Source organism: Malurus melanocephalus, unplaced genomic scaffold (assembly GCF_030028575.1).
Source record: "Malurus melanocephalus ecotype Western Australia unplaced genomic scaffold, MMel_1.1 scaffold_5, whole genome shotgun sequence".
Classification (NCBI taxonomy): Eukaryota; Metazoa; Chordata; class Aves; order Passeriformes; family Maluridae; genus Malurus; species Malurus melanocephalus.
In genome coordinates, this window is record NW_026623237.1 from 183,484 (window position 1) to 209,790 (window position 26,307).

At 41.7% G+C, this 26,307-nt stretch overlaps 1 protein-coding gene across 6 annotated transcripts in view; it reads left to right on the forward strand.

Moving 5' to 3' along the window:
- The first annotated feature begins 3,311 nt into the window (after positions 1 to 3,311).
- Positions 3,312 to 26,307, forward strand: part of LTBP1 (latent transforming growth factor beta binding protein 1) — a 191,281-nt gene continuing 168,285 nt past the window's right edge. For 4 of the 6 annotated variants that reach the window (XM_057369961.1, XM_057369977.1, XM_057369970.1 and 1 more), the window contains exons 1-3: positions 3,312 to 4,261; positions 4,701 to 4,771; positions 18,940 to 19,228. In XM_057369961.1, the coding sequence (XP_057225944.1) occupies positions 3,798 to 4,261; positions 4,701 to 4,771; positions 18,940 to 19,228 (824 nt within the window). In that variant the 5' untranslated portion in view covers positions 3,312 to 3,797. The remainder of the gene's footprint in view (positions 4,262 to 4,700; positions 4,772 to 18,939; positions 19,229 to 26,307) is intronic. The other 2 variants (XM_057369985.1, XM_057370002.1) reach the window with 1 other exon arrangement.

Sequence of the window (26,307 nt, forward strand, 5' to 3'; positions counted from 1 at the left end):
TGGAGCTACAGTACTGTTAAAKTCCTATAGCTAAAATTGAGGCTAAACACAGCATTCAGCCTTGTCAAACTCTAGTGCTGTGTGCTCCCAACCCAGCTTTCCTTACAGGCCAAGACTTGCTGCCTGGTGGATCTACAAGACCACCAGGGCCATTTACTGGCCCCATAGCTCAACCATGCATTGCTGATCATTCAGCTTACCGCCTGGCTAATGTGGACACCAAGTCACAGGGAGATACAGTGGCACTGTGAYACATCGGGCTGGCTTGGTCATCAGCCATGCCCAGATAATGTCATCCTCAGCATCACTGTGTGTCTTCACTGAAGTGTCCTGCAGAGGTGTCTGTGTTGCCCTGTGAGCCTATGCCCCAAACACATCCTCCATGAGACACGGAGCAACAGGTATTTGATGGAAAGAACGGTGGAGGTCTGAGTGCTGCCAGCTTTGACAGCTCAAAACAATTGTCCTTCCTTATTCAAGTCAYAGGACAGACCCCAAAGTCAGGAGACTTCAACAAAAACATACACCGCAGTTTAGTTCTTACTTTTATTTTGGTTTGAATAATGCTCTTTTGGTTCTTGTTGTAGATGCTCACACTCTCAAACTGGCTTCTCCCCTATTCGTTAAGCCTTTAAACCTTGAAGCAATCCTGCCATCTCATCAGGCAGCAGCTCTGCCTCCTGCATCTGTCCTGCAACCAGTTCTACCCTTCTCAGGCACAACCTCACCCTCAGAGCAGAGCATGCAGAGGTCTGCCCCTCTGGTGGGTGGTGTGCAGACGGAGGAACTTTATGTTTCCTTATGTCCACCCTTTAGTCAAAACCACAGGGGACAAGAACAGAAACAGTGCAAAATACTTTCCCAACTCTTCTTCAAAAGAGGGGTGTGCCTGAGAGGTGGTGTGMGATATTAATTCCTGTTTGTCACTGCTAACTCAAGTCGGTGTCTTTCCCACAAGAGGTGGGGAGGCAGCCAGAGCAGGTTTCCCATAAGCAGTGACACCATTTACTAAAGAATCCTCAGAACTTTAGTAGCTACCTGGCTTGATTTTAAAATGCCAGCATCTGGCTATTTGGTGCTGGACGCACTTTTTGTCCTTTGGAAGCAGAAACTTCTACATGTGAAGAAGTTTTGAGCTGAGCTTTAATCTGCAGTGGTAGTTCACTGAAGTTCTCTTGTAGGCTGTTAAAACTTCTGTGGCCAACCTGATGTGTTACAGCAGTCAAACCTGGTTCCTGGCATCCAAGACCCTCCAGCCTTGTGGAGGAGGAGGAGGGGAGGAGGGGGAGGAGGAGAGAGGGAGGGAGGAAGCAAAACCAGCTGGCAGACAAATGGAAAAAAAAAGCAGGGCTTTCCTTGCTAGAAGAGAAAAAAAAAAGACCACTGAAAATCAGATCTGCCATRTAAATTTGTGAGGAGTGCTAGACTTAAAGCAATTAATTTCAGATAATACTAAATACTTTTTCAATAATGTTTTTAAACCTTGGTATTTCTATGCGAGGCATCYACCTTTGTGGATACATTTCCCTTGAGGCTCCTTACCATTTGCTGTACAGTAGCCAGTAATACCCCACATTTCCCGTGGCTGACATGACTTGAACCTCATTTTTCTTAAAAGCAACTGGCTGCTGCTGTGGAATGATGCAGTTTTTGCCCTCTGTTCAACAAACACAGCCACACATGGAGTTGTGATCTCATTCCTGAAAACTTCTGAAGGACAGCAGCCTWGTGCACAGCAACAATCCTGAGTACCACATCAGTTTCCCCCTGCTTACTCAGTCTTCACCTCCCCACTCGGGTGTCAAGGTATTTTTTGTTCCCTAAATACCGTAAAAACGTTTAGCATAGTTAGCATTCACAATAATTAGCCTTTGGAAGGCCGAACAGTTCACTTGCTATGAATGTTTTCCAAATTAAAAAAACAACAGATGTGTATGTTTGCTATGAGAAGAGTCACTGGTCTCAGTTAACTTCCTGGTTAACTTCAAACTGGGGCTCTGAAACTTTTAGGCTTTATCTGTTTTTCTCTGGAGCACCACCGAGTGTCATTCTCATTTAACCCACTGTGGATTCAGTATACCCAAGTATTTGTAGCATTTCCTTTTCAAACACKGGGTTTCAATTCAGACCACTGGAGGCACGGGAGCAGATGCCTTTAACACTGATGTGGATCCCTTACACTGTGACTCTAGCAAGCTCCAAACTCTCATCTATTTAAAACATCTATTTATTTTTGAGCAGTTTTAAATAGATGAGAACTAAGGAGGAAGGGACCGTTTTGCTCCTGACACTGACTCTTGCCTAGAATCGAGTCAATGTAAAACCCTCCTGCTCCCCATGCCGGCTGTGTAGCTGTGCCAAGAGCATTTAAGAGCAAAATCTCGTCAGTTTGGAGCCGGGGTCAGTGTCCTTAAAGCTTTGGAAAAGAGCAGAGGAGAACCCTGGGAGGAAGACCTGAATTCCAAGCTATTGGATTTGCAAACTGATTCTCCACGAAGTTTCTTGGAAAGAGCTCAGACACATCAGCTTCTGAGTATTTTAAAAGATGTAGCCTTCAGGTTATTTAGTGAACTTTTTTTTGTTTACATTGCTAAAGGGTGAGATTGGTTAAGACACTGCAGAAAAACGTGGGCAATTTTGCTTATGTATTAATTACGAGTGTATAGTTGTGGTTTGCAWTTCATTCTTTACTAATATGCACTGCTTTACGAACATAAAGGAAAGCAAGGAAGAATATGGTCCTTTCTATTCCTGCTAAGATTCTGTTAAGAGCAACCTCTGTCTCTCGTCAGGCTGAGACGGAGGAATGCGCTTACCTTTAACGCGTGTTAGTGCTTTCATCGAGCTCGCACCTACAGAGTGAAGAACGAATGTAGCGCTCCTGGGGCTTTAAAGCCTCACCTCCATCACAACAGAACAGAAATGCTCGGCTATTGCCGAAGCACAGGTACACTGCCGAAGCATAGGTACACTGCGGGCTGTGTCCCTGGCAGGCAGAGTCGGCGCCCCTAGGTTAAAACAGGTACTTTGGAGGCTCGCTTAGCGGCGCAAGCTGCGGAGCCCTCGGGAGCCGGGATCCGCCGCGCTCCCGGCCCGCGGTCACCTGGCCCCGGCCGCGGCCCCTTCCCCGCGCCCCGGGAGCGCCCCTGACGTCAGGCGGCCCCAGATTGGCTGCGCAGGGCCGGCACCGGGGCAGGGGCACCCACCGCCCGCCCCCTCCCCTCCGCACACGCTCACTCGCCGAGAAACTCTTAAAAGAGGGGCTTCGGAACAGGCCGGCACCGGGGCAGGGGCACCCACCGCCCGCCCCCTCCCCTCCGCACACGCTCACTCGCCGAGAAACTCTTAAAAGAGGGGCTTCGGAACAGCCCGCACCGGCTCGAGAGCTGTTTCTTGCACACGCACGCAGACCCCTGGCAGCTCCGGCAACCGAGACATCTGCTCTCCATTGCGACCACCCCCCTCCAGCAAACACCCTTCCCCTGCTGCTCCTCCTCCCTTCCCGCTCCGGCTCGCATTTCGGCTCGCACCCGCCGCTTCCTTTCTTCCAACGATGTTTTCATGCTCCACGGGGCGAAGTGTTTGCTGAACTTTCCTACAAGTTTGGGGGGCGGGCGGGAGGATCCTGAGGCTTTTTTCCTTCTTCCCCCCGCCCGGAGCAGGTTGGGGGGCAGCGAGAGGAGGAGGGATCCGCGCCCCGGGCGCAGGTCTCACACACACGAGTCCTTTGGCGGGGAGGAAACCCTCGCTCCACGGGTCCGCGAAGTTCGCCGGCTGCAGGGGCTCCCGCTGTGGAAATGGGTCGGATCAGATGGGGCTTCCCCCTTCTCCTCCTCGCTGCCTGTGCACTTTTGTCACCAGGGCTCGCAGCCTCCGAAAAGAGCAGGCTAAGGAGGATCACGTACGTCCTGCAGCCCGGCCGGGGGGGCTCGTCCGGCAGCCGGCAGCAGCGCCCGACCCTCCTCGGGGGGGAGCAGCAGCAGCAGCAGCAGCAGCGCACCTTCAATGTGCAGCTGAACACGCGCTACGGCGGCGGCGGCCCCCCGGAGCGGACCCGGCGGATGAGCAAACCGGGCAGCGCGGGCGTCCAGCTCCGCTTGGGCCCCGCCGGCCAGGTCCACCCCAACTCCGCCGCTCACACCTCCTCCTTCGCCAAGCCGGCCCGCTTCGGCCCGCGGCCCAAGGCGCCGCCGGGCCCCCACGGCAACAGCAGCGCCGCCCTGCCCCTCCGCCAGAAGCACCAGCWGCCGCCGCTGCCGGGGTAAGGCGCCCTCCCGTCCCGCACGTCCCCCGCTCCACYACCGCAGCTCCCCACCGCTTCCAGCACCTTTGTCGCGGCATCTGTTGCCCCCTCGGGAGCGAGCAGAGGGCGGGGGGGCCGTGCCGGGCTCCAGGGGCATCGCGGCGTTACCTGCCCGGCGCCGGTGCCCGGCTGGCCGCTCGCCCGCCGCGGGCSCCCAACACCCGCCGTGCTTCGCCGCGGCACCTGAGGCCGGGCGCTGGGCCAGCTCCCCCCATCCCAAGAGTCCGCGGCGGGCCCCGCGCTCGGGATGAGGCGTCGAGTTTAATCRGGAGGTTTAATTCTTCCCGCCTTTTGTCTCCCCGGCCCAGCTCCCGCCCCGCGGCCCGATTTGGGATGGTGAGCGGGGCTGGCCGGGTGTGCCCTGCCGGACACTGGTCCTTGTTTGCTGTTCCCGCAGGGTCAATGTGTGCGGGGGGCAGTGCTGCCACGGCTGGAGCAAGGCCACGGGCTCCCAGAGGTGCATTAAACGTGAGTAACCGTGCGGTCGGGGAGGGGATGGGGTGGGAGCCGGGGGGACCGCGCTGGCACCTGGCGAGAGGGTGGATGCAAGGAGCTGCTGGCTGAGCTACAGAACAGATGTAACACTCGTTCCGTTCTTTAATCCGTCCATCAGTGGGTGCCTCTTACATTTATTCTCAGCACAGGTAGTGACATGGTTGGAGAGAGCTTTGGGAAGGCTGTTTTTTTGTGTGTGTGTGAACATCTGCTACGCATTAGTGCTTGGTTTTTAGGAGCTCTTAGAATGGGGGGCTTAACAGGGTAAAGAATCCACCAGAGGAGCACAGGTGGGGAACAAGGAATGGCCCCACCCATTCCCCACCACTACTCACGCTTCACCAGTAGGCCGCGTGATGATCCCATGCTTAGGGCATGAAATTTTTGAAACACTGAACAATGTGAAAGAAGTAGGTTTGGCAAAGGTACTTGTTGTACTTGATGTACCTTTACTGGGATAACCAGAAACGCAAAATGTGTGCATAAAATAACACTGCTTGAGTCAATCCTGCTATACTCCGGCTGTCCTTTYTCATGCGGAAGAATTTCTGCTACTTWAGGCAAGATTCAGAATGATTGCAAMTGCTTAAACTGGAGTGATGTCATWAGATCAGGAAAGACTGGAATGGCATATGTCTAAAGCAAACTCCTGTCAGTATCAATGAGATTGGGCAGATCATGGAATATTGCTGTARTTCAGCTGGACACATCACTATCCCTGAGAGAGTTGGAGTAAACAGTGCTTTCAAGATTTTTTTTCTTTAGTGGCTTTTGTCCTTGTGTGGGATTTTTCACAATAGGGAGCAATCACTTTTGTAATCCTGACTAAGGTCAAGTATCTTTGACCTGCATGGACCTGTTGCTAAGAAGCAAAGACTTTATGACAGTAGTTAAAAACAAAACTTCACAATTTCCCTACCAATTTAGTCATGCATTTAGAATACTCTTCTATGTTAACATTTTCAAATGCTGCTTTGTGAGATTAGTCAATTTCTTTGCTTAAACCTTAAAAGTACTAGAAGGATTTCCTTCAGCTTATAGTGGCATTTTGAGGCTAACTGCAGAGCTTAATAAACACCTGCCTTAGTTAAAGACTAATCACAATGAAAAAAACTCATAGTGATTTCAAGAGAGTAAGTGAAAAATGTGTTTTAATTGTGCTATTGTCAAGCAGTTTTATTTTTGTTATTTTGAGCAAAAYCCAATGTTCTTTTTTATGGCTTTTTCTCTGTCTTGTAGCAGCTTTTAGTTCCAGGTGACTTTTTTGTTTGTAAATTAAGCTAGTTTCTGTGCTTCTATTTGTAGCTTAAGTAATTTTCTTTGCTCTTTGTGCTTTAAGTTTTCTCTTTTCCACTTCTCTGATTATCATTCATTTTTTTTGATTCCTTTTAATTTTTGGAGTCTTCAGTAAGGAGACTTCAGTAAGTCAGACATCTGGATTTTTGTGGGATATATATGTAGAAGTTAATTTAAATCMATTAATTACCTCATTAGCTTGTACAGTAGTTGGAGGAATGGAGTAGAAAAGACAGAGTTAAAAGAAAGAAAGTTGGAGGGATTTTCTCCCTGACCTTTCTTGTTTTGTGCCTTTGATATTAAGCTCTCCTTAGCATTATAAAATATTTTTACTCTCTGCTCTGATGCTACTCTAATACTTCCTAGCAGTGGTATAAGACACTTGGCTTGGATTTTCTCAATTTCACCCCTCTCTTGGCAGGCCACAGGGAGCACTAAATGCACTGAAGTTGTCTGTTTTGTAGCTTAGGCAAAGCATGAGATAGCATTGACTTGATTCAGCTATGGAAGATTCATCTCATAGTCATAAAAGCCAGATATCACCTTTTCTGGAAGCTCCTGATGTTCCTTTCAGAAGAAAAGAAACTCTGTAAATGAACAATAGTTAACCTCTTTGTTTCCAGTAAAATTAAGTGATTTTTTTTTTTTAAAATTGAGATAATGGGCTCCGTTGGTTTTGTGTAGCTTGTTGCAGTAGTGGATTAATTATCCCGCAGGTGCTGGCACACCTGAACTGACTTGATGCAAAGTCAGTTTGATTCTGTCAGGGTTTATTAGTTCAGGCTCAGTATCACTTTAATAAGCTATTTAATCTCTAGGGCCAGATTTTATTCTTTTGCATGGTGCAAAGCCTGAGCTAATAAACCCCAGACCCATACTGGCTCTTTCCAGAGCCAACTTCCATTTGTCTGCATCATGCTTCCAGAGCCAGCGTGCTGAGTGCCAGCTCTGATCAGCGAGGTTTATTAGCTCAGGTGTAATCCCAGGCTGGAACAAGCAGCATGTGTTTCTGCTCTGCTGCACCTGTGTGAATAGGCCTGCCTGGAACCCACAGAAAGAGGGGGTGAACAGAGGAGTATGGCCTTGCAGCCAGGCTGCTTTCCCTTCTCTTTGCTKGCCCTACTTTCTCACGTGTGAGGCCGTGGCTGCCGTTCCCTTGGGTGACTTCCGACCAAGCGGGTGGCAGTCTGGCTGGGAGCAGTGGCAGCCGCATGGCTTTTCCCCCAGCAGCAGCAACAGGGGGTGTTTGAAATGTTTCTGTGCAGGTCAGAGGGCAGCATCTGGACTGAAGAGGCAAGGGGACTTTGCCAGTCCTTTTATTTCAATTTCAGTCTCAAGCTGAACTGCCTGTCGTGTTTACATTTATTCATGTTCTCTTGGATGCTTGACAGTCCTCAGAAGGTGAGCTTCTGTCTGTCCAGTTTAGGCATGTAGGGTTTTCCCTAATATTTCAGTTTTATATTGTTTTAAGAACTGTTTTCAAACTCAGCGTGACTTAAATTGTGAAGTGCTGCATAATTCTAATTAAAAAGATGAAATTATAAYACTCATGTTAAAAGTATTCAGAATTGCTTTATGCTGGGCATATGATGTCTAACAATCAAAACCAACCTTTTTGAAGCTTTCAGAACATCCACCTTTGGATAAAGACAAAGGTGGGGAAAATTGAACCGCAGGAGTAAACATCTTGGAAGGTTAGAAGGATGTGAAAGGGTTTAGGACAAGGATTGTCTTCCAGTCATAGTTATCATAGATTATAATCTGTGCAAGATTAACAGTAATAAGATACCACCAAGACTGGAGACACCACATTTTGTTAGTACTTGTTGCATAACAGAGCTTTATAGAAACATTAATTAATTATCTCTGTAATATGTCTGTAAGGCAAGTAAAGCTTAGAGTGTGGGGGTTTAATAATTTCATTTATGGAAATTAAACCGTAGATTAAATGTGGTCTTGAACAAGTTGTAACAAACTCTTAGGAAGGCCTGTACTAGAAATCAGGAGTTCCCACCACCCAGCTGCGTATTTACACTGTTGAAATCTCTTGTCTCCTACTTCGTTACTACTAAATTTCTGTTAGTTAAAACTACTTCTGCAAAGTATGCTCTTCTCTCCTGGTTTTGTTTGCTTAATGGTACAAGGAGCTGTTTTTCATGTTGGGAATGTAAGAGAAAATTAAAATTACCTATTGTATGTTGAATCTGATATCTTAAAAAGATAAATTAGAAGAACCACCTTATTACAATAGTAAAMCCCTTGTAAAATGTATAATATGTTTTGTCTGAAATGGTAATAGTAATTTTTTTTTGTGAGTGCTCTCAATTTTAACTGGATGGCTAAAAAAACAGGAAGAAGAAAGCTGGCAGTTTTTAATGGCATGAGTTCTTTGCTCCAAAGGTGTAAGAAAGGCTCACAGGGCAAAGAGGTGAGGACGTGGATTTTACTGGAACAGATTTAGAGTAAATCTCCTATAGGGAGAGGAATTGCTGTCTATGCAGAATGCATGTATGCTATCATTGTCAATTAAGATAAAAAGGGTCTTAAGTCTGTGTTAGCTGAAGGTGTTGTGTGTGTGCATGGCAGAGGGATGGTGTTTTGGTGTTGGAACTGGACTGAATTCTTAAGAGTTTGATCATGAACTGTCTTAGGTGTTTGGGCACCTTGGGAAGGTGATCAGAAAATGAGAAAAGAGTCTGTTGTCTTTTTTCTTTGCACTAAAATATTATTTTGCTAATCTCTTTAAAAAAAAAACCCTGCCTGACTCAACATTAAATAAAGATGCTATAGAGGTTTAATTTATTTTTCAGAATAAGAAAATACACAACAGYAGATAATTGCTGCTGTAGAGGCAGGAGAGGAGGAGGTTGTGTGAATACTTGCCCTGAGGAAGGGTCCCCTTTGTTCAGTTTCTGCATCTGCTTGGCCTCTGCTGGTGCACTGCTGTTCCATTTGAGCTACCTGATCCCTAAACTTCCTGAGCTACATTTCTTGCTGTGGCTGAGCTAGCGTGCTTCAGCTTTCTGCCTCCTTCAGGACACGGGTGCTTGACAGTGTTACCAGTGGTTCTACCATCTGAATGGAGTGTGCCTTAAGTTGCTTCTATCTTGTTCTGATTTTTTTTTTTGTGGAAGGTGAGGGAAATATACTGCATGCTTGGGTCTTGTTCTGAAATAGGGTTAGGATCCAGACCTGGAAACTTAGAGCATACGTGGGTGTTCCAGTTTAGATGCAAAACTCTGTATCACTAAATATTTTAGTATTGGTTGATCAGAATCTACTCTTTTTCTGTTTCAGCTCTTACGAGTGGTGGTATCCAGGAGAGTTGTACTTTTGATCACTGAAACTGAGTACTTCAAATGTTTTCAGCTGTGCTTCTTGGAGGTTTTCTGGTCACAATTCCTGAGGCTTGTGCTTCATCAGCTTTGTGGCTTTGAGTTTTACCAAGTTCTGTTTATTTACATGGTGTATACAAAGCCTAACTATAACATACTGTCCCCAAATGTTGTTTCTCCTCATTCTAAGATCATCATCTCAGTAAAACCAGTATCAATCTCCTTCAAAGTATGTCTAAATCAAAATTTAATGCCTGAGTTTTAAAGATACAAACTACTTTGACCCCATGTGACTGACCTATACATTAGTCCTTTTTAACCTATTCTTTAATGTGGTTTTTAAACAATTCTGAGTTGAAAAATTGAAAGCTTGAGAAGCTTGCTTTTGCTGTGCTTGCTACAGTAATATGTAAATAAAACTTCTGAAATTCATGTWCAGGAAATAGGTGGGCTTTCATAGTGGGAAAGCTCTTGTTAGCACTCAGTGGTAATTCTACTCTGCTTTATTTTTCACTTAATGCCCTTAGGAAGGGGGTAGAATGACAGGGTGAAAATTCTCCTGGTTTTTGACTACATTAGCAAGCAGCATGGAGCTGATCTATAGACAAAACCCTATGAGCTTGATGACCTGAGGCCCAGGGTATGTATGTTTCAGGSCTTAGTGTTTTATTTTGAACAAGGTGGAGTCTGGTCTCATGGAATGAATGCCAATTTCAATGGGGCTGAAATACATTAGGTGCTTTCTTGGAGTGTTCATGTTTTGAGTTCAGCTTTTTATTATTATTTAGACATATTTTTTTCTTTGCATCTTAAAAGAAATAGAGTGCACATACCTAAAGGTGGTCCCACAACACAAAGCAGACGTCTCTAAGTGCAGCTGGCACGGCAGCTTGGCGGGAGACTCTGACCTGCAYCAACAGTAGTGCAGGCTCTGAGCACAGTGTCTGTCTCCTGGCCGTGGTTGGCAGCCAACCTCCCTCCTGTGAGAGGAGGCTATAAAAGAGCTGTGAGAAGATGGGGGAGCTGTTAGCTGCTGCCTGCTGTACACATGTGCCATGTGCCATTGCCTCATTTTGGTGAGGAAACTTAAGTCTGCAATTAGTATGAAGTGAAACCTACTCAGCCTTTTCTTTGTGAGACGCTTGGGACTTTAATGGAAACAAGCTTGTAACGGTGCATAGTCTGTTTCATACAAATACTACAAGTGTGTATAGAATTAAGACAGAACAAAAAAAAAAAAAGAGCACATTAAAAGAAACTTGTCAAGGTGTTGTGCTCCCACACTGAAGCAGATGACAGATTGATAGTGAATTTGTTCAGCTCATTGCAGCACTTAGTGTTAACAAAAGAAGCAGGACATGCAGTAAAGATGTGGTACACCTGCAGTGGATTCAAGTTCCTGAACACTTTCCTTCTTAATAGAGAATCAGAAGGAACACAGAAAACTGAGGTTTGTGGTTTGTTTTGTTTTTTTTTTTTTTTTTTTTTTTTTTTTTTTTTTGCCCCCTCTCTTTCGGTTTGTTTGCTGTTTGTTTCCAGAGTGTAACTTGGAAGTGGAGCAGAAAGCTGTGTAGGTGCCAGGGAAGGCTGTGGCTCATCCATCAGTTGTGCACTGTCTGGTTCTGCATGTGTGCCAGAACAAAGTGGTGTATTGACAGTGAAGTAATACTTTGATAGTTACAGTGCCAGTCTTACACCTCTCTTTTGTAGGGCCACTCTTCCTGAGTATGGAGAAGTGAAGAGCTGGAAGGGGGCATGCTGCCTCTCCTTCCTCTCCTGCAAAGTGAGAGCAGGGCCAAGTGGCTGTGTGTATTGTTCAGAGAGTCTCCCAAACTTTGAAAAAGTGAGGATTGGGATTCTGCTCTCTGTGAGAACTTAAAAAGGAGAGTGCAGCTTTTACCATGAAGGGCTGCTTGTGCCAGTTGATCCTGCTTAAAACAAGTTTGGATTGCCTGGGAGCTCTAGGATTTGTGAAGGGTGGATGAAGAGGGGCACACATCTCCCTAAACTGTCTCCTTTTTCAAATTCTGCAGTACTTGGTGTTAGCAGATTATCAGTGTTTCATGTTGTCAAATCAGCCCATGTTCTGTAACTGATATGTTAGTTGTTAGACTGATGTTGGGTWGGGTTTGGGGTTTCTTTCTTCAGTTGATTTTTTATTTTGCCTTTAAAAGCAGCAGTACTTGTGTAGCCTAATTTATTCCTAGAAAATAAATCCTCTGCCTTGACTATAGAAAGAAAGCAAACTTTTTTAGCATCTCTCTGCATCTATTACTGCACAAAGAGGGGGAACAAACATTTTAYACATTAGCAAGGCAAGATGTTAATTTAAATACAGAGCTAAAAATAGGTTCTGCTTGGGCATGTTCTTTTTTTGTGAAGTACAGATAATAATCCGTGCACATGGGGAATTGTTTTGTGTCCTATGGCAAGATTTGCTTTTTTTTTACCATTTAAATCAGGTTTTTATTATCTCTAGATGGCAACTTAGGCTTAGATTTTCAGAGAAGCTCAACTAAATGGTGAAGTCTAATTGAGAGCTGGTTTGATTTAGGAAAAACTTCATTGTGCTTAGTGTTTTGCTTACTCTGTTGTGATTAACAGTCTTTTCTCCAGTCTTTTTCTTTTTGTAACACTTCAGTTGTCTGAATCCTGCATCCAGTTAAATACTTTCAGTTGTTTTTTTACTGAGTTTTTTTAGCTTGTTCAGTTTCCTGCATATTTATTATTAAGTATTTTGTTACAAAATGAGTAAGTATTGTATTGGGAAACATTAAAAGAATTGAAAGGGTTGCATAGTGGAGTGTTAACCACTCCAGCGGCAAGAACAGTGTGTATCATGCGAATCTGCTGGTTTCCTTGGCTTAATCCATTCTGTAGTGAGTGGTGGTTTTTTTGTTATTTTTGTGTTTGTTTTGKTTTTTTTTTTTAATTTTATTATTTTTATTTGTTGACCCTGCAATGATAAAGGCATTTGTAGCATTTTCACATTTGTGAAATGTTTGTGTTGTCAGAATATGTATAGTTATGATCTCCTATAATGAAATACTTTAACATGTCTCTCAGATTGCACAGTCTTATCTATTTATTTTATATAAACTCCAGTAAACACAACATGAATGAAAATGCCAAGGATCAAACAGTGTGCTATATTCTTATTACTGATAGAATAATGCATCCTTTTGCTGAAGTTGAGCTTTTGAAGTATTTGAGTACTGTTGCCATTCAATTCTGATAAGTCTTGACATTTAGAGATTATACTATGAAGCCTCATAGAAAATAATACTGATAAAGTAGTTTATGTTGCCATGAGGTTAGGAGAGAAACTGTTTCTTTGTGTGTTTGTTTTAAAAGAAATATGTATGCCAAAAACATTGGTTTTTGTTTCCCTCCCTTCCCGGAGGTCATGTTTACATGCCAGTGTGGGAATGAGTCTGATGGTTTGAAGTAAACAGCGAAGAATTCTTACACATGCTTTCAGTTGAAGTATATTTAGGGTAAGAATTCCTTAAGACCATATAGTTATGATAAAAGGTTCCTGTGTAGACAGACAAAGATGGTTGAAATACTACCTCCATTAGTAGTGTAGAAGACACACAAGTTTTCTGCAGTTAATATAACTTCTTAGCATTATACAAAGTAATTTCAACCTTTTTTTTTTTTTTTTTTTTTAATGAAGTGGTCTTACAACAAGTTTGTATCACCCTTGGTTGCAAATTTCTCTCTTGCCCATTCTCAGTGAACACTTAGAATTAATGGATGTATTTCTGGTAAAATACAACTTTAGCAACTTCTTTGGTGTGAGATAGTTCTCTGAGTATCTCCTTACAAAAGCATTAGCTTCAGTTGGCTTTTGGGTTTCTAGACTCCAGTGTTGCATCCTCAGTCCTGACAATGACTTAATACTTAAAATGGTATTCAGAATAAAAGTGTAAAATTAAGTGGTGTGCTATGCAGTAGGGTAATTCACAGAAGAGGAAATTCTAAAAAATGTTGCTCTTGTTCYGGATGTCAGCACCATATTCAAATATTTCTGAGGGAAACTGGAATATGCCTCATTCCTTTCAGAACCCACAGCTCCTTGCCTTCCAAGGAAAGCGCTTCACTGCTTTTCTTCTGGAATCGGTGGGGGACCATCACTCTGTCTTTCAACACAGCAGGAGTTAAAGGTGCCTTTGTATCACAGCTTTTTATTTAGGATGTGCACTCAACCAAGATGAGCTTTGGTTTGGTTTCCTTGTGTGCTTGAGCAATAAAAATCTTGAATTAATGAAATGAGGCAGTATTTGTTATGCCTTTAACAGTATTCCTATGTTGCATGTAAAGGAACTTGAAAGTTCCGCCCTCAGCACAGACGTATCCATGTCAGTGTTGGTTTCTCCCCTTTCTGTGAACTTGATGCATGCATCAATTTTCCACCATTTTATGCTGGAATCTGAAACAGCTCTGTACTTAAAATCCTCTTTCCAATTGCTGCATATTCWATTATTTTCCCTCTGGCATGCATTGTGCCTGAAGGATTTACGTGTTCCTATGGGAGAAGCTGATATATACTGTGCATATGTACACTGTGATGAAATTTGCTGGAAGTCAGTGCATTCTGCTTAAACTGGTGCTGGACTATTACATGTGTACAAGAGGAGGAATAAAAAATGGTGAATTTTATGTTGAAAAATAAAGCAATCTGGTCGATAAGTGCATCAGAAATAGCATATGACTCACAACATTGTTGTAGTGTAATTGTGTCAAAGTATCAGAAATTCAAGAATGAAATTGAAAAATGTTTGTGGACATTTAAGTACAAACCAACAGCAGTTCCTTGTTTAAGGAAATGCTTAAAGGTGGAGCTGAGGCTAAAAAGCTAGAAATTTGGCTGCAGGAAACTCTTGGAATATTTAAATTTGTTTGTTGTGAATTTCTCACTGAAAACTGCATTTTTGTGAGTTTCTGTTCTCCACAGCATCTAGAGACACAAGGAAATATCCTTGTAAATGTGGTGTTACTTTTGGAGAAGTTAAAATAAGTGATTAGCATAGGAATGAGATTCCACCAAGAATTAGCATTAGGGTAATATTTGTTTAATACAAACATTTTTCAGGACAAGTTGTATTTTGATTCATTTGAAGGGACAAAAGAGAAATTTTCATCTAATCTCCTCCCATACATTACAATGTTTTATACTTACTGGTTCCAGATAATGAATTATGCTTAATTTAGAATGTATGAAAACAAATACAGTCTGTATATGGAGAAGTTTTAAAATATTTACATGTTTTGAAACCATTATAAACCTTTTATTTTAGGTCTTGCTTCTGCAAATATTTATATACACTTTAACTGTAATGACAGGAACACATGGTCTGAAAACTGCATATATATAGGTCAGTCCCAAACCAACAAAAGATGTTTTGGAAGGGGTGTGTTTAAACCTAATGGGAATGTTATTTTACCCTTGCTTTTCTGAAAGAATCTGACAAATACAACCATACCAGGCCTGATTTGCATTTGTCAAACGCAGTAGTAGTGTGTCTGAGAGAGTGGTGAGCAGTAGTTGATAAGGGAAAGATACATAAAAAGGATGAGCATTTTGGAATACAGCTTTGGGCTTTTTGAAACCAACCCGGAAGAATCCTTGTTCCTTCCCCAGTGCATTGGGTCTGGCTGAGCTGGAGCTCCTTTGCCCATGGCAGCCCTCAGAGCTCTGTGCTTTGCATTGGYACCTAGAAAGGTGTCGGTAACACTACAGGGTTTTGGGCACTGCGGAACTGTGCTGGAACAGCACCAGTTCTGTCTCTTAGCATTCCCCCCATCAATAGGCTGTGGGTGGACAAGATCCTGGGGGGGAACACAACTGGGASAGCTGACCCAAACTGACGAAAGAGATATTCCATACTGTGTGACATCAGCTCACGTATAAAAGCTAAGGAAAGGACRAAGARCGRGGACRTTTTTTGTTTACAGTACTTACCTTCTGGAGCGACCCCTATGCATGCTGAAGCCCTGCTTCCTGGAAAGTGGTTGAACATTGCTTGCTGATGGGAAGAATAAACCTATTTTTTYCCCCTCTTTACTTGTGTGCATGCAAACTTTTGCTYTGGTAAACTGCCTTATCTCAAGCTGTAAATTGTTTTCGATCCTATTTTCTTTCCCCTGTCTAGCTGGGGAATGGTATAGCAGCTTAATAGGCATCTGGCATGCAGCCAGTATCAACCACACCACAAACCATACTTCTGGAAAGTGAGGGAAGATTGGTTGCATTGTCTATGTATGGCCTTTCAATGTGCCAGCTTCCATGGCACGGCAAGTTTTGGATGTTGAAGCAAGGTGACTCAAAGAGCAGATCAGTCAGCCTCTGACAGAAAAATATGTTGAGACTTATWAAACATAAAACCAGCATTCTTACTCAGGAAGTTGCTGAGCCTCTAATTCTTAAAAGCTGTAGTGGTATAAACTTTTATTGTGTCTCATCCTGTCCTTAAGCATCCACCTTAGTAATGGAGAGAGAAGACTGGACTAAGTGGATCTTTAATCTGACCCACAAAGCCTCGTCTTGTTATTYGCATCTTTGCCAAGCTCGGTTGAATTTCCAGTCATGACCTTCTCAATTTGAMTAGGACCAAGCCAATTGCCTTTAACAGCAGTATATTGGCTTGCTTTTCAKTTTTCAACTTAATACTTCCACGCTTCAGTTTTTGGAAGCTTAGCTTTATGGAAAATACTGRTGATTGTAGTTTTATGGGCCATTATTGTTGTCTTCAAACAAAATAATTAGGTCATTCATTTGGCACACTGCAGCTGTCTTGAACATTTTAGAAACTAAACTGCTGTATTATGTCAATTAAAATGTGCATTTTAATTCTTTCCTGAAAACGTGATCTTTTATCCAGTTTTATGATCTTCTATTATGCAACATTAACAAAGGACTTCAGTCAAAGGGTTCATTGCTGTGAAGATCTAATGGATGGGATTTTCAACCTGTTGTCACTGTTTGGYTATAGCATAGTTGCTGAATCTCCTGACTCTTGTTTTGTTAAAGGCCAGTTGAAGTAATGCAGTTTGTTCTGCAGAGCATTTGCTTCATGTACATGTAATGTATGTACAGACTTTCAGGGTTTACATCGCTTTTAGTGAAGCAAGAATATTCAAGTCTATGTGGACAAAAAAGATAAGGTAATTTCAAAACAGGTTCTGTTTTTAGCTTTATCATTTCAAATTCACTGCAACCTTAAGTTCACTTYGATAAGTAGAAACTCAAGTTTTTGTAGGCTTCTGAAACACAGCTTTGGCTTTTAACTACAGGAAAAAGAGTTGCAGCTTTTTTCAGGGTTGTTTTTTGTGTGTATACATTGTTACTTCACTTTTGAGAGGATATATGGCAGGATCAGCGTCCTAGTAGAGTGGGTATTTTGTGGTATTGAGTTTTAGTGTGGTGTTGTTAGCTTACTTCTATGTTGAGTCATTCATTATTAAATAACGTCTCAAGAAACTTAGAGGTTAATCTAGGTGCATGTCCATATATTTCCAGAAATATATGTTCAGTATGAATGTTTCTTTAATGTAAAAATGGGACTTATGAAAGTCTCATTTTTTTTTTAGAGTTTTTTTTGAGATGTTTTTCTAAAGCACTTTMAGCTGTGCCCAAATTCTTTACTGTGATCTTTGCCTGATCCTACAGATGACCCAGGTGATGGGGTCACTCTTCTGGTCTTTGAAATCTCTCCAAAGCCAGTGAAATTTAATTAGAATTTTAGACTCCTGAATTTTTTTTCCAAGATATGATTCATTTCTGTCATGTGCATATAAACAAATTTTTACTATTTCTAGCAAAATCTAAGTTTTAGAAGCAAGGCACAAGGAAGACTTGGCTTGTATATTACCACATATGCTCATTGCAAATCCCTGCTCAAGTTTATAGTGAAAATGGTCTTCAATCTTCCAGCAAAGACAAGACAGAGCCACAAAAATAAACAGATTTAAGTAAGCAAATTACTACTTTTGCGTTGCCAGGGAGATGCATAATATGCAATTAAAATAGCCCAGCAAGGTATTATTGAAMAAAAGATAAGTTTCACATGGAGGGCAAAGAATATGTGAGAAAAGCCCCACGTAGAACTCGGGTTCAAGTTGTAGGGCAATTCTGGTGTTGTGTGCAGTTGGTGTATATGATASATCTGCCAGCTAACAAACTAGTCCTCCAAACTAACACAGTCCCATCCTAATGAGTTAATTAATTTGTATTCTTGTGCATTTGTTTTTATATATAGAAGTATGTATTAGAACTTGATTGAAGTGTCAAATACTCTAATTTATTTGGACATAGGCTGTGGACTGACTTTTTTATTGTTTTTAAATAATATAATTGTGCAGTTTTAACAAAAATAAAAATATGCTTATTTTGTAGGAACAAAGTTCAAGAGTGATTTTTTTAATACAWGCTTCATTTTATGCCATCTTTAATGCAGCTAATGAAGAAAGGATTTTGTTGRCTATCTTAGAACTATATTTTAATGTCGAATTGTATCCTCTAGTTAAGAGAATTTGTTTTGCCATCCTTGTGTGATGTGTATTTATGCACGCAAAATAAATCCTCAAAGTAGACACACCTTTGCAGTTTTACGTATATATGATCAGGAATTGCTTTTTCTTTTTTTTCCCCCCTCCCCCGTTTTTTGGATGGGATTTGCTGCTTCTCCAGGTTTCTTGCTCGTTCAGAGTTGATCCTGAATTAATAAGTCTACGAGCTGGTTGTTGAGTCTAGGGTGGTTTTTCAGACTCCCTCTAGTAGTCACTAGATARACAACACAAAACAGTGTAATTAATCCTCTCTGAAGGCAAATTGTATTTTGAAGAACYTGATGCCTTTTCACTGATGGTACAAAGAATGTATAGAAACTGGTTTGGGATAATCACAAGCACCTGTCTGTTTCTTCCTAGGCAAAGCAATTMTTTGTAGCAGCAGTTCCTGTCTCTTGTGTTACTATGCCAAGGGTACTCCAGGGGAACATCATTTGGGTTTTAGAAAGGGAAGGGTTGAATTGCTTCATGCTTCTCTGCATCATTTGGGTGATCTGTAATGTGACCTTAGGAATTCATTCTAGGTACCTATGCAGTATCTCATTTTAAAATAGTAGTAAAATGAATCCCAGCCTGGATCAGTAGTAAAATTCTATCGTCTGTGTAATACTGTTTCATTGGATGCAGTTGAAGTATGAGGGGAAGAGTATGGTGAGAAGAAAGGAGGAGAATTTGAAATATGCAGTATTTCTTGATTTAAYTAGTGCATTTCCTGCTTTTTAGATCCAGCTTTGAAGTTGTTCAAATGTTGTGCATGTCTRTTGTGCAAGAGATCAGTAAAAGTTATGCCAACTTGTGTATTATCTTTTGTGGAGTTCAGCAGTGTTGCTCTCTCTTACTCCAATTAATATTAACAATTAGTGCCTTTAATGGGGAGGGTTTGTATTTTCCTTCATGCTTTGTTTCACAGGTGCTTTTTGAAATGTCTTTTCTTAGCTAACTGTGCACCACCGTGCCAAAATGGAGGGATGTGCCTGCGACCTCAGCTTTGTGTGTGTAAACCAGGAACAAAAGGTAATTCCTGTGAGGATACAGTCGTGCAAGACACGTCTTCCACTGGAGGCCGGAGCCCCGTTGTTCCCCCATGGCCCATACCCCAGCAGGCTGCCCAGCAGACCTTCTCTCAGAAGGTGCAGGTCCCACCAAAGGTTGGCCCTATGACTCAGATGGCATTCACAATCAAGCAGAAGCCTCCTGTTGGGTTACCTCAGCAAATGCAACCACAGTAAGTGTTTTCTTTGCTTTCAAAGAAGTCCAGTCTGTCAGATTTATTAAAAGTTGTTCTTTGCAAGTGTTTTCAAAAGAATCATAATTGGAAACTTTCACAGATTTTTTTTTTAAAACAGCTTCTTGTTTTAAATGTAAGATCGCAATGGATTTTTAGACTTATGTTACTTATGAGCCAGATTTTCTTACCTGAACAGAACATCCCGTAATATCAGTCAGCTTCTGTTTTCCTTAGAATGATAGTGCTGTACTAATTTTGGAGGAATTATTTTAAATTTAGGTTAGTGATCTTTTGAGTTTAGCCTAGAGCAGAGTCTGACATTGAATTCTAGCACCTTGCGTAGCTGAGGACAGAAAGATTTGGTGCTTGTGTTCTGTTCTGGTTTCTTGTATTTGCATTATACTTTCTCTTTTAATGTAAGTGTGTATGGCTGTACTAGAATAAGTTCTTCTGCTTGCTTGTGTTTGAGGTTCATGACTGTATCTGGCTGCCATAAGCAACAGGGAACCAACAATCTTGTTGGAGAGTTTTTTTTCTCTGCCTCTTAAGTAGATGGTGACATAGTTAGCCTTTGATGACTATGAGCTATATCTCTGAGCTTAAATACTTAATATGARTCTGAAATTTCTCTAATTGTCCTGTTGTTTTTATTGATGGGTCTAACCTTACTTTGTTTCAAGAGCCCATTTGATATAGGGGRAGGGAGGTGCACAGGAGGGTGGCAATCAAGTCGAATGTGAGCAGTYTTGGGTGTTTTCAGCAACTGCTGTCCTTTCACTTTCAGGTAGAGTCAGTGGAAAAAAACTGTTTGTCCTGTAACAGGTTTTGKTTTTGGAGAGCTGTAAGGAGGGTGCAGCCTGTCTTGCTTCCAGTCTCCAGAGCAAGATAATCAGGACTAGGAAATAAACTGTGTTTTATTGTGTTTGGAGCTGTGAAAATGAACACGGAGGGGTGGTGTGTGATTATAAAGTTCTGCACCTGAGTGGTCATAGGCTTCTGACAACAAAGTGCATCCTGCCACTCCTTTCCAAAGCTTCATCTGAGAACAGAGGTTGCTGGACAGTGGCCAATGTTGTTATTTGCTGTCTCATAACCTCTTTATCAGGCTTTTTTTCCCTCCTAAACCCTTCTAATTCTTTGTACTGTTGTCCTAGTTCATCTATCTGTGGACCCACAAGCTAGACTAAGTTCCTATATGTCTTGTATAAYAGGAAGAGAAATATACCTGAATTCCCTTGCAGTTTTAAGCCCTAAGCTAGTATGTTGTTYGAGAAAAGCAGAAGGTAGAGCCCTGTGAGGGCTGCAGTGAGGGTTTTAGGAACAAATACGTTCACAGTCTTGAAAGACAGAAATTGCAACCAAATTTTAGAATTTCATACTACTCTGAGTCCAGTTTCATTCCTATCAATGAAGCAAGGATTATTCAAGTGACCAATATGAAGGGGAAATATCCAGTAAAATAATATGAAGGGGAAGTTTCCAGTAAAATCATCAGTTTTTTTTTCCTGTTCCTTCCTATCCAGACTAGCTGGACTCATCACTTGCTGTCTCTGCTTAGCCTCATGAAGAGCAGTACAACAGATCAGTACAAAATGGTCAGTCAATTCCTGTCTTATGAGTACTGATTCCTGTAGAGTATACTTACTTTTTTCTCCCTCCCTCTACACACAAGCATTCTCAAAGTATTTTTCTTTTTGTTGTGAAAAAGGCCAGTTGTCCAAATTGGGTAGTAAAATACACTTTAAAAAAAGCCGGGGGTGGGGGGAAGGGGGGAAGGGAAGAGAAAAGGAAAGCATGTAATTTATCCTTGCCTGGAAAAAAAATTGTCATYTTTTAGGCACTGTAAAACTGTGCTCAGGCGGCTTGTGGCAGTCTCTAGAGATTACTTACTTTCCATTATTCCTGAAATAATGTCCAAGCATAAATGATTCCTCTTGTGAGAAAAGAGAATATGATAAACRTGATAGTTGCTGGGCTATGATGCCTAAAGTGTTTCTAGAGGGCACCTACAACATTTTATGCTTCACCAAAATCTCTGTACCTGTATGCACAGGACATCATCACAGACGTAGAGGAAGCAATTTTGAACTGACAAAACCAGTCATCTGTTATGTGCTATCCAAAATGCCTCTGGATGCTTCCATATGCAGTAGGCTTTGTTGTTCTTGTGATCCTTGTCAGTCTAAGGATTTTCTCCTAACTCTGTRGAGAGACCTTTTTCAGGGTGATAGAACAGTTATTCTTGAAGATCATGTGAAGATAAATATATTTCAGCCAGCTTAATATTAGCATTGGGAAGTGGAAAACTGAGTCTCTGGAGTCATGAGAATGCCAACCTGCAGCCTTGGCAGGAGTCAGATGTAGGAGCTGGAGATGGAGAGGAAATGGGCTGTTTCACAAACCAGAGCAGTTATATCACGTGCAGCAGAAGGTGGATCTTTACATACAGCTGTTGAAATGAGTGCCAGTTATAGTTCCTGTGTACAACTAGTTGGACCATTTTCAGGGCTGAGAGATCCCTCGGGGGGAACATCTGTAATATTGGCACGGAGCAGACAGGCTCATTCCTGTTCCAGTTCCTCTTTGAACACCTTGTGATCTTGTATGTCACATGAGGCTGCCCAGATACTTTTGGAATGGCTTTTTCTTTTCCCACTCCTAGAAAGGGGAGTCAGCCATCATCAGTATGGTTGATGTGATGATCTGGACACTACTGCTGTGGAGTCAAGGACTGGTGAGAACCAGGGCAGACCCCGAGCTGGAACACCTAAATTAACTCCTAGAGGAGGCTTGCCTTTACAGATTTTCTGTTTTGCCATCCTCTATCAATTTTTTTCTGTTTTGTTTAGAAATGCAACTTTTCCAACTTCAGTCCTCAAGATGTGTTCTTGCATGTTTTCTTAGSATTGTTGTGGCAATGATATTTAGGAAAGCAGGGAATTCATTTATTTCTTTCTAGTTACCTTTTTTTGAAGAATAAGGTGCTGAACAGAAGGAAAGCTGGWGAGAGAATAATTTCCTGGAATATACTGGATTCAGCAAGTCTGTCATAGCTTTGCTCTGAAGATGGATGTACTGTCAGGTACAAGGTTTCATCTCAGAAAAATGTTAGCAGAAGGTATAGGTGGCTGTAATTGAAAACAAGTGGTGTTTCAGAAAYAAAAATCTGCTTCTTATTGGAACCTGTTGGGAATTCTGATCTCAGTAACAGGCATGCTTTGTGGGCCCAAATTCCTGTGATAGCTCTCCAGTAACTCTGGGTGTTCTTTCATATCTTGTGTTCTTGGTTGTTGGCAACAGAATAGCTCCAACARCTTGATTTTGTGAATTTACCATCTGTGTGAGTGGAACTTTTTTTTTTTTTAAAGGGACCTTTCTAGTACAATTTTGGAAATGGTCACCAGGATTACAGCATCAACCAAGTGGAGCTCAGTATACACTGAAGTGTCACAGCCCTGCTCATTCAGCCTCTTTTGGAGGTAGCTGGTGATGAAATGGGAAAATCTGCTTTAATGATGGACAAAGCAAAGCTCATCAAAGGCATGGTGAATGCACAGACATCAGGTGACAGATTTGGACTTACTGGTGTGCCTTATGTGCCCAGAAATCTTTGCTAAGGGGTCCCCTCCAAATCTGTGGTCCTGGGTCACTGGAACATGCTATTACAGGCAAATGTACTGCCTGCTTATTTTAGTAAACCTATCAGTTTGTATCTTGAAGCTATTTTTTTAACTTCTGTTCAAAGATGTAGTCTTTTCAGTTTTAACTAAATTTTCCCAATTTTAACTTGTTGATGTCAGGTCAGTGTGAACTTAGGTTGAAAAATAATGCCTGAGAGAAAAACTGGGTATGCTATTGTGACCCTGCTGAAATCAACAATGTAGGACAGTCGTTACTGAAAATGGAATATTTTTTAAAATAATATATAATTGGTCAGTTGAATGTTTATAGACATATTTATAATCTGTAGATATTACTGCCTTTCTACTGTACAAACTCCTWTAGCCTGAGGATTACTGTAAAGTACAAGAGACTGCTCCTTTTGTTGTTTCCTGTCTTGCATGCTAGTCCTTTTTAGTATCTTTGACTGCATGTAATTTATGTTTTAGAACTTCAGGGTCAAAGATTGGTTAATATGATGATGTACCAGGTGATGGTCTAAGAAAGATTATACATAGGCATTTTGAAGGTTGKTAGCTAGTTGAAAGTAAATATTTTTGGAGGACACCCTTTTTCACCACCATTRTGACAATTTTGTACTAAAGATGTACAGAGCAAGTGAAACTCTTTATTTACAAGAGCCATGCACTTGAACTTAAGTGTGAGGTCTGTTTAAAAATACTCGATGGAAGCTCTTGATAATAYTGAAATTCTGTGCAAAAAGACCTTGACTTTTTTTCTTTTTTTAAGGAGACTTTTTTAAGAARAGCAGGGATAAAATTTAGGTKGRAAKWWWRRRSMGKYYKGKYCMAMCCYTTKSYTWAAACAGGATCACTTATAAGAGGTTACTCTGACTTTGTGTGGTTGAGCTTTGAATACTTTCAAGATTGCAAGGTCAGAGATCTCTGGTATTTGTGGGCTTCTGTTGCCACATTTGACCAACCTCAGGAAGAAAGTATTCTCCTTACATAGCTGAAGTTTCCGTTGTTGCATGTTTATTGTTACCCTGTGCCTTTTTGCTGTATGCCTCTAAGAAGTTTGGCTCAGTCTCCTCTACAGATTCTCAAGAGGCATCTGTAGATTGCAATATCATGCCCTTGAGCTTGTTTTTTCCTTGGAGCTGAGAAATCTTTCTACTCACATGCTATGTTCCTGTCCCTGACAGTCTTGGTGGCCCTCTGCTGGCCTTGCTCCACTGTGCTGGTGTCTTTCTTGGTTTGGGGACTTCATAACTGGTCACAGTATTCCAGATGCAGTCTCACAAGTTCCTGATGGAGGGAATAATCATTCCCTTGACCTGTATGGCTATGCTGCCAGTATACGGCTGCCATTCTTCACGTGCAAATATGCTGCTGACGTGCTCAGCTCATCCCTTAGAACCCTCACTTTTTGTAGGGCTGCTTTCCAGCTAGTTTGGTGCCAAATCTACCCTCTTGCACAGAGTTGCTGTATCACTCTTTGTGTTTGCCTTTGAGCTCTGTAAGCTCATTCCTCTGGCCTGTCAAAATTGCTCAGGCCTCAGTGTAACAACYACTCCTCCATCCTGGAAGTGTGTATAATTCCTAGGATACTTTTCCCCTTCTCCAGGTCATGAATCAAATATTGATCCGGTATTGATCTCTAAGGAAAATAAATAGTCACTTAATCTGAGTAGATTTTATATCACTGACTGCCACCTATTCAGACAAACAGCTTTTGCACCCACTTATGGTGATCTATATTACATCAGTTTTTACAGAAGGAGATGACTGTCAAACACCTTGCTAAAATCTAGGTTAGAAAGATTAATCATACTCCTTTCATGTACTGAGCTAGTCATCTCATAGAAATCAAACAAAATCCAAGTAAACAAAGTAAAAAAAAAAAAAAACTTTAATCCAAGCTAAATATCCAACTGTATTTGACTTCCTGGTTTCTAAAAGTTTTAGTTCAGTTGTTTTTCTGTTGTGCTCATTCTCTTTTGGTGATGCTCTTTTCCTCTGAAGCCAGGAAGGATACCCTGCCTTCTTTCTTCAGGAGAGGAGATCATATGTTCTCTTGGCCTACACAGAGGAGCTGAAGCAACTGAAGTGTAATTCCAGTGATGACATCTTGGAAATGATTTTTTTTTTTATTCTAGGCTAAATATTTCATATCAGTATTTTTAAATTTGATTTTTCCTGGTCTTTGGCACATGCATATATTTGTGCTCAGGGCTGATACTTGAGGATGTTGAGCCAGCCACGACTACCCTGTTAAGATACAACCATGGATTGTGGTSCTTCAGAGCCGTGGTCTGTAAGTCATGGGCCACTCGTTGTGCCCTCCCAAAGCCCAGTGACGTGGCTATTTGTATTAGCACCATGTGCTTTGCAACACTGCAGTGTTACTGTTCACAGACTTAAACATTTAACTGCAGTGGTCAGAGGTGAGATTTTTCCAGTAGTTCTTGAGCTCACTGCTTTGTGTCGAGGAGATGAAAAACTGGCTTTCTCTCTGCAGGTTATGCTGATGACTGCATCCCTTCAGTATGGACTTWTAACATGTAATGAATTTATGGTGTGCCTCTTTTAGATTTGCTAGTGCAAGGTGTCTTCAAGGAAAATCAGGAAAATAACTTTTCCATTGTGAGCTGTTTGGGGTGGATTCTGAGATGSTTTTTGCACAGTGCTTTCAACAATAGACTGGCTGCAAGGAAACACAGTGTACCCTATTATCCATCAAGTTATTCATGTTCTTCCAAACAGACTTGTAACAGATCAGTTAYCCATATTACCCTCTAAGGCACATTCCTTTTGAATATGTCAATGTACCTTCCTTCCCAGAATCCCAGCAACCTGAACACACTCTGTGAAGTAAAGGATTTTTTTAAATTAAGTTTTTAGTTAACTTGTCAACAACTTAARTTGTTTTGGGTTTTGTTTGGTTTTGTTTTTCTGTTGGTAGTGGGGATGTTTGGGTTTTTCTCRGTGCTGCTAGAATATGCTTATGCTCCTGTATGTCAATACTGCAAAATAGAGGCATAATGATTTAGACATATTCCATGTGTATGAAAATCATTGTCTTGCTTTCAAGGCACTGCTTTTCAGGAAAAAAAATTGCCTTGGAAGTGTACTAGTGCTGTCAGCTTAGTTAAAAAGCAGACTGTAAGCCCCATTTCAAACCATAGTGTTTTTAATTTTTTTTATTTTTTTTTTTTTGCTTAAATACACATGCGCTGAACATTTTGCACTGTGTTTGAATGTGTAGGGAGGGCTTTAATGAGGACTTCTTAACGTGATTTGTTACTGTGTTGCAATGTGTTATGTTCTCTTCCAAAGTGTCTTTTCCGGGGTGTGATTTGTTTTTTGGTTTGTTTAGTTTGGTCTTGTTTTTCTCTATAACTATTGGAACTTTTACTATTTATCATCAAACAATTATTTCAGGAAATGTGGGAA